Source organism: Convolutriloba macropyga, chromosome 5, assembly GCF_964194025.1.
Source record: "Convolutriloba macropyga chromosome 5, txConMacr16.3, whole genome shotgun sequence".
NCBI classification, from domain to species: Eukaryota; Metazoa; Xenacoelomorpha; order Acoela; family Convolutidae; genus Convolutriloba; species Convolutriloba macropyga.
Window position 1 is genome coordinate 53,087,988 of NC_134472.1, and position 9,194 is coordinate 53,097,181.

Sequence of the window (9,194 nt, forward strand, 5' to 3'; positions counted from 1 at the left end):
AACAAAGAACGCAATCAGTGTGTGACGAGTTTCAAAGAAAGAAATTAATTTCTTTTTTTAAGATTGTCTTAAATTCGACCAAATGAGCAAAAAATAATACACAAAATTAATACGCATATAGTGTTACATGAACATTTGAACTTACATTAACCTATCTAGGCAAGTTGAAGGATATTCTTCATAACTAATTGCCTGTCTAGTAACGGTGAAAATTGACTTTGCGCCTATTTTTCCCTAAATTGATTTTGTTTTCAATTGCCTTATTTTTCTATTTTTTATGAAAGAGAAAACAGCCGAGTAATCAATTCATGCAGTTTGTTTTTTTTTCGTCTTCCTGCACTGCATACTGTGCATACTAACTCAGTTTGAAATAGCTTTGACTCAGGTTAGGGTTTTTTGTTCCGAAAAACAGCCTCTTTAATTATATGAATTGGCTGCTCTGGTAAAAAATATTAGTTTTTTTTTAATTTCTGTTCTTCTTTCATTCTAAAAAAATCAAAGGCAACATAAGAGTTATACATGCAGTTTTTTCCTAAAATTGGATAAAATGAAGAAACAGAATTTTGTTACGCTAATTATCAGGAAATAAAAAATATCTTTTTGTTTAACAACTGATTTGAAACATTTTTCGTTTTTTGTTGTGAAGCGATGTACCAAAAGCGGTCGCCAAAAATTTTAGACAAAAGCAGAACTGTTTTTCTGCAGTGTTTTCATGAACGATATCCATTTCTTGGAGTTTTTTATCCAATAATGAAAACCAGACGCTTTTATCATTCCTTTAATACAACTCGAAGAAGCATTATGTTTTTCTGTTTCCTTTTGATGAGTAACGGGGCAAAACAACCGGTAGCTCAGGGAGTGATTACAGTTTGAAACAAATTGTTTCAATGAAACATATTGAAGAGCGAGGAAGAGATAAAGTGGTTATTTTGTCTATAGGTTTCTCGAAATAGAGCGAGAAATGTATGTGTCAAAAAAATTAACAAAGCCAACAAATTGTTTCCGTAACCTGTGGCATTTTGATCCTTTTATTTAACAATTTTTATTTAGTATTACCGGTTACTTTAGACCGCCTAATATTTCCGACATTGATTTACTATCGATTAAAAATTTTTGGAAACTAAATGTAGATATACGCTTATTTGAGGCCTTTAGTCGATTTTTTATTTTTTTTTTGCTTTTTTGGCCCCTTTTGTTGTTTTATTGCTTTTATTGTTTTGCGAATTGAATCTTAGTGCTCTTAAGATATTTTTATTAACAATAGAAAAAATGTTTTCTGCTTTACGGCTTGCTAAATTTATTTTAAAGAAATTTTTTGTCAGTTTTTGTTTTCGATTTTTAAATTTTTTTTTTCAAAATAAAAGATGTTTGTGAGCTTATTATCACTTGTTTTGTTTACCTGCGTGCATTTAGTTCTTCGATTGCTTGAAAACAAAGTCTTTGTTGGTATGTGTGCTTCTACTATTTCAATAGGTGATTTGAATGTTCCTAATATTTGTGGTTAATCAATTTTATTTGCTAATTTTTCTTTTGTTATTATTTTAAGATTGTTATCTTTCTCTGGTCATGTTATTAGATACTAGATGCTGGTTATTTAAAAGCATAGTCCTTCAATCGGCGCAGAAGACTGCCAGTCGTTTTCAGGAAATTTCCGGCTATGTTAGTGTTATGTGGACATGCTTGAATATTCAAGCTTAATTACTGCGCAGAAGTGATGCCGAACATCAAATACCGGATCGCGCAATTTAGCATCATATGGAGCAAATATGTTATATTGAGACAAAAAAATTTATATTCATATCAGTTCATCAAACTGTGCAGTTTACATGCTCGATATCGTTTTATGTTTTCGATATCGTTAAGTATCTATGGTTTATTTCATGGCTAGTGTGTTTTCATAAGAAGTATTATGACTAATTGTTCAACGCACTGTATTGCCTGAATGTCCACTAGAGGTTGTGAAAACTTTTTGCAACACAAAACATGTCTTTCTTATCAATAAACCTCCACTTCGTCCCTGCAATCCTCTTTTGTTACCATAATTTCAATGAGAGTTCCAAATCCCGCTTTTTGTCCACAATTTCCGCTAGTTAACACCAATGGCATCCGGCTTTGTCTGATGATTAATAGCGATTATTCACTAATGACCATTACATGGCTCAGATAAGTCTTAAACTGATCACCAAGGTTGAGACCCATGATACCAAAATAACCTCTGATTTTTTTTGATCATAATCAATCAATCGGTCGTAATTGTTCGTTCCTTTTTGACTGTGGTTCAGTCAAAAACGATAGTTGACCCCAATATTGGATGTTTTCACGTGAAAGAATTTTGATTTACAACAAAGTTATAGTTTATTTTTACCATCATTTTATAATCTTTTTGATTTATGACGTCAGAATACGAAAGTTCTATGATCAAAATTTTTGTCAATTCAAGAAAAATTCTCTGACCTAAGTTGTCGAAGACGTCCTGATCGAGGTCGGGTAAGAAAGCCCAGTTGTCACTCTGGGCTAACTTGGCTTTGTCGTGTTGGACTGAGTTGCAGAGGATAATGTCTGGATATTTATCACCCTCTTGAGTTGAATAGGAATACATTGTACTCGTTGGACTGCCATTGAACTCCTGTTTTCATTTTAAAAGTCTGTTTCTCTTTGTCTAGTTTTAGGAAATAAAAATTTTGGATCTATTCTGCCCCCCCCCATAAAAAATTTGTGCTCACTAAGCTGGGTGGGGGGGGCAAAACAGAATAGATCCAAAAATTTTTACAGTGCTCTAAAAATTAGAATATTGTTCAGTATTATTTATTGTTTATATATTCGAGTGTTAAACACAGCGTTTACTTCAAACAGAGGGTCCCATGCACAGGTTTTCTAGACTTTTCTAGAATTCTTTTCTGACTTTTCTAGACTTAGCAAGTTTTTTCAGACTATCTCACGCGGGGGTTATGATCTTATAGATCAAATGTTAAGAAAAAAGCGTGATGGCATAAAACTGTACAATGGTCGCCTAAATATTTGATACGGGTCAAAGTCTGGAAAACCTTAGCCAGAACTTCAAAATATGGCTAATTGTCAATTTATGTGTACAAAAAGTCATGTATATATTATAAAATACTGACTTGTACCCGTTTTTTTTGGGCTAAAAGCGAAGCCCAAAATCTCCGGAACTGACGTAAAACAACGTGAAAAAGCGCTGCCGTCGTATTTCTGGGTGTGATTTTGGTCCATTTTGACATTCTGGGTGACGGATAATCTTAATGTGGAGATGGGAGAAATTTCTCACCTCACAATGAAGGTTATGATGTTTTGTATGTTTTGGCAAAATATGAAAATCGTCAAACTTTGATGAAATCTTGAAAACAAAAAAAATGTCGGCAAACTTCTAAACCTCATAACAATCATGTTTGACCTAAGCAAACAAGAAATTTTAAAAATGTTGTGCTTATTGCACTGAGTTTAATTGTTGACATGGACACGAATTATTACCTCTTATGAATGAATGTCAGGAACTAGACTTTTTTGTGAAAATTCGGAAGTGTAAAAAACTTTGTTGTTTTTTTTGGATAAGAATTTTCTCAGGTTCTTCTACGGCTATCTTTCGTTAGATACTGTATAATAAATCTAATATCCGAAGAATCAAAGTTCAGAAAAAAAATGAGTTTTGTGGAATTGTGTGACGACGGTTTTTTTCCCCGTTTTTTACGATTCGTATTCAACTTTCGACTATAGAATTCACTCAAAAGTTTTGTGAATATTTTTACTTATATCGTCGAAAAGGTTTACATTTTGTGAAGAATATTCATATAAAAAATGTTTGAAAAATTGAAAAATTTTTTGTTGCAATTGCAAATTATTTAAATAATGACAACTTTTATTCTCATATGTGTTTTTTGCCGTTTTTGCAGATTAAGTACGAAGCGGCCATACGATTTAGTTTACATAAAAATCAAGAAACTCAAATAATTTACATTGACAGACTTTTTATATAAGACTTTTTATTTAAGTGATCACAGAAAAAGTCGAAAATTATTTTTCTAAAATGACAGTTTCTTCTCTCAAAGAAACACATTCAGACCAAAATCTTTGAAGATTCTTGTTTAGCATAGAGTATCTATTTGCATTAGAGAACCAGGTGCTCAGATATGCAGCAGATGTTGTAAAAAATGATCAGAATCATAGTTAACTTTTATATTCTAAAAAGTGCAAAAAACTCAAGCCTACTTTTATCACTGCTATTGTTGCAAAGACCTATTTCGGAGCCAGTTTTTTTACCAATTTTGTTTGTTTTGCTGCTTTAAAAAATTTCTGAATTTTGTTCTGAATCAGAGATGATTCAGAAATTGTTATTCTGATTTTGCTCTGATTCAGAGTTTTTCAGAGAAAGTTGATTCTGAATTTTTCTCTGAATCAGAGAAATTTAGAATTCGTTATGAATTATCTCTGATTCAGTACTGAAAACCTAATTTTCTCTGAAATTGTTCTGATTCAGTACTGATGATCTCTGAAGGTTAGGTACGGGTATACACATACACTATACAAAGTATGTTATATAACTTTTGAATGGGAGTGTCCTGAATTAACAGACCGGCTTTGTTCATTATACAAAATTTTCTTAGTAGCCATGCTAAGTCATATATGGTTTGTATCATTTCTTAATTGTCATACAAGGAGCATAGAAAAAAATCAAACTTAATCCTAAAATGCCTAAACCATTACCTCCTAAACTACTGAAAACAAAAAATGGGAACTGGGTGGAATCCAACTCAATGGAACTCAACGTCAAAAAATAATCTTAATGAGCACTTTTCTGTACAAAACGAGACATGCAACATAGCTAGTATTAAGATGAAAAAGAAACAGATCAAGTTCCTGCAAGTTGTTATAAGTGAATCTGGCGAATTGGGTGATAATGCAGAGTGAACAGATTATGCGTATGGTGGTAAGGAGACACAACGCCCTCTTTCGTCCTTTGGGGCTCATCGATGGCATTTCTGGTTTCATTCTCGATTTGAATAAACGAATAATTCAGAAAATTAAAACTCGGATTTACAGAAAAAGCATATGGACTATTCCTCAATAATTGAAACCTTCGTAATGTTATGAAGAAATTGCTCTTATGAGGTAAAGGGTGGCATATGCATAAATTGCTGCGCAGTGACAATCAGCAGAATTTTTCACAAAATTGCAAAGATAAAATTTAACGCAAGAATGAAACCTTGAAAAGATTGGGGGTTGATTAAAAATTATGTAAACAAGGCGATGTTCAAAGAACTTTTGTAAATATGTGATTGTAAAATAAAGATTTATCGGTTTTAAAAGTTACGAGAGTTTTAGGGCTAAACTTGTGACGATAAATGGTATAAAGTGAAGCAGCATGGTAAACCTGAGTAATAAGCCTAAAGAACAGGACAAGTCTTATCTCAATAACAAACTCAAATAATTACTGTTGCGTTCATTGAGATGTCAGTTTCAAAACATAAAGACCAGCTGATGATCGTTGCAGCCAGCATCTGACACCTAAAATAAGACAGTTAAGCCCCTGGAATCATCAAATATCTCAAAGGTGATTATTGTCTAGTCTAGTGCTTCATAATAAGTCTCACGATCCTTGATCAAATACAAGGCGCATGGTTCTCACGATCTAATTAGAGTCTTCACTTATTTTGGATTTAAACGTCACAGCTCAATTATCAAAATCAAAATGTTTCAAGCAAACAGCATGATCATCATACTGAAACAACTGGTCAACATCAGCTACTAAAACTATTAATATCCAATATCTTTTAATTTAGTTGAGATCTTTTGATTGGAAAAAAAACAAAATAGCAAATGAGTTATCAATCATCGCTCCCTAATTTAGAACTCGACTGATTACAATACTCATAAATTTCGCAGAGGGTTAATTTTGAGTAAATTTACACCTGTTAAGCGTCTTAGTTAAAATCAGACATCATTCTTTTCATGGGTCGAGTAAAAAATTTTATAGGATTTTTACAAGCCTTCTTCATGTATTTCTCGAAAAAATAGTATATTTTTCTCGGTTTTGCAAATGTGGGAGCACTCACGCAAAAAAACTTTGCAGCATTGCAACTAGTCAATGTAAATTAAATGTTTGTTAAAAAACTGCAAAAAGTCGTAGGAAAAATTAAATTCTTAAGATAAATCAGTTGTCGCAGCTGGAATTAGTTACAAAGTTCCTTCTTTAAGAAATTGTTAATTTAAAATTTCTTTTCATATTAAAGATATTGAATTTTTGACTTTCAGTTTACCAGACAAAAAGAGAACAAACAGTCAAAAAAGTTTAAAAAATAATCATACAAGCATGTTTTTATCTGGAAGGATTCATTCAAGAGCAATACTGCTCATGCGGTGCGTTTTGCCTTAAGATTGGGAACCAAATTACTTTAGGTGAACCCCTGGGGATCAAAAAACGTTTTCTATTCTATTATTATATTGTTATCAAAAACCAAAACAAAACCTAAAGCGTCTCGAGAAGTTTCTAATCTCGTATAATGTCAATTTGTTAGAGTTTTGTGAAATGAGGTTTTTTTTCTGAAAAAAAGTGGATTCAAGATTTTAACAGAAATATATTTTCGTCCAATTTTTTTTGGAAAATAACTGATGCCATATCCCCGGTTTTATGTCAGGTTAAATATACATCGTTTTTTGTTGTCGCTATCCGAAGCAATGCACGCAATGGTGACGTTTTCCTTAGCTGTTAAAAAGAACCCTACAGAGGTCAGGGCATATCTCATACAGTGATATAATTTTTTTATCACAAATGTTTTTCAGTGGATTTATATTCATAAAAAACCCACAAAATTGTCAATATATCTAACAATGGACATGATATAGGTCTATCAATGCTTAAACGCTTGAAACATCTTGTCCGGAGTATCAGCGTTTAACGCGTTTTTAGCATTGCGGTCATGAAAAATTATCTTTTCATTACATAATGTATTCAAAGTCAAACTTCTATTATTTTATAAAAGTTTTTTTTGTTGGGATTTTTTGAATTTAGGTGACAAATGCTTGTTTCAATTCTTAGTTTTTGTTAGCTTTGAATCAGATTGTTTTGAAACTGAATTGTTTGATGAAAGCAAAACGGTCTACTGCCTTAAACACATAGCGCGAGATAGTTTGAAATTTCTAATTAACTCTCCCATTGTTACCCTAGTGAACTTTTCTGAACTTCCCTTTGTCAACTAACAGAAGTTCATAAAAGGTTTGACGTTTTTTCAATATGATTATTATTTTAATTCTTTTGAGTTGAGGTGGTGTTTAAAGCATTAGTTTACAATGTTTTTGACCAAGAGGGGAAACAATTGCCAATATCTGCTGAAATAATGTAATATTCAAAATTTGTGCTCATTACTTGATCAAAGCAAGTGTGTCAGTTTTTTTGATATACCTTATTTTATTGTCTTAATGTCTTCAATGCGTTTTGTTATCTTCAATTAGCACATTTATATTGCAATCTCCACAAGCTGTTGTTTTTTTTAAATAACTTAATCAAAAAATGAGTTAGTCAAGTAGTTGACAAAACGGATGTTGTTACATGTGGTGCTTTATAAATAACTGTTTCTTTTACCAACGATTTCGAATTTTGGCAACTCATAGTTGTTTGAGATAACTTTCTCTTTAACCTTATAATTGTAATAAAACGAACGAAAAAACAGCTCCCTTCTTTTTTGCTTTGTCTGTTTCTCATTTGTATTTGCTGATCATCACTGAGTTTGTAAAAATCAGTTGCATTATTGTCAGTTTCCGTGGAGCAAAACTATTGCTTTCATAAAGAAATTACACGAAAACCTCTAATTCGTCACAATTGGTTTTTAACGACCTAATATGTAGGTTAAGTTTTCTATTTTTAAATTGTCTAAGTTTTTGTCCTTGTTAACTCATTCAATTTTAAGAAAATTTTGTTTTATCAGCTAATGACAGTTTTGCTCTATATCTGTTGGTTTCTTTGTCAACGCATACGGCTGGATCTGAATCAAAAATTTATATCAAATCTTTCAGAAAAATGTTGCTGACTATTATCTAGAATTCGCGCCTTTCGAGTTTGATAACTTAACTCAGTTGACCAAAAACCGTTGCTTGCTGGAGATTCTCTGGGTCTTTTTGACTTTTGTGGCGAAAAAACAGTTTTCGATTTGGAAAATTGTTAATTGAAACATTTCAGCTTCATGAAATACAATACTGCTGTTTCTCGTTAGTTTCGTTTTTGCTTGCAACTTTAAATGACATAAAATTATTTTCATCATTTTTGGTAAATAGTTTGATGTTAGTTCGTTTAATCCTTTAGATTGACTTTGTCCGCTTATCTTTTCAATTATAATAACTTGAATTGCCCCACAATAACTAAAGTGAACAAACACTCACGGTGGTTGGTTCAAAAATCTCGAATTGCTATGTAAGTGGCATGCTTTGAAATTTAAGGGCATTGTATGATAACGTAAATCTCATCGAAAAATTAGACACTTGTTGTCTTCAAGGAAAAGAGGTATCCTGCAATGATGACATAGTATCAATAATGAAGCAATCCTTCAAAGTTATTTATCTTGCTCTCAAAGGCACATTTCCAAGTTATTAACCCTCTGCTCAACCTCCGTAATTTTTCGGTCTTTCTTATTTATTTTAATTTAAAAAGATGCCGAAACAGTTATTTCACCTTTTTGTCTGTAACATTGCCAAGGAAAGACTCTTACTCCATCGCTAAGATGAAATAGAATATGTACAATTTTTGTTTTATGCACGAAGTTCCGTATAACCAATTTGAAGTTGCAAATTTATAACTTAATTTGGTTGTTCTTTTGATGTTATTTTGTTTTCAAACGGCTTATTTTTTCATAAATTCAGTTTTCAAAGTTCAGCATGAGAAGAGTACAACTAGCCGCTGTGAGTGTTCATTTGTGCCTAGTGCTTGGATTATCGAGTCGTTTTTTGTTTTTTTCATTTCCAATGTCATGAAACAATAATTTTTGAACCAAAGCAATACCCGTTTTGTAATCAACCCCGGGCAATCGGAAAAGAGTGATAACAATATAAGCAAACTTGGGAAGTCCATGTAAAGTTTTGTGAGGGAAAATGGGATTCATTAAAAAATTTATACCCGATTCTCGAGCTGACAATCCCCCAGCTCATATTCGGTGATGTAATTGTTCGGTCAATTAAGTATTATAGTTAGA

The 9,194-nt window shown here is 32.2% G+C and overlaps 1 protein-coding gene across 1 annotated transcript in view; it reads right to left on the bottom strand.

Moving 5' to 3' along the window:
* LOC142340088 (epithelial sodium channel subunit gamma-like) overlaps nucleotides 1-2,652 on the bottom strand; it is a 90,296-nt gene extending 87,644 nt beyond the window's left edge. Inside the window, exon 1 of the mRNA XM_075390501.1 lies at nucleotides 2,455-2,652. Within this exon, the coding sequence (XP_075246616.1) occupies nucleotides 2,455-2,599 (145 nt within the window). The 5' untranslated portion in view covers nucleotides 2,600-2,652. The remainder of the gene's footprint in view (nucleotides 1-2,454) is intronic.
* Nucleotides 2,653-9,194: the final 6,542 nt, after the last annotated feature.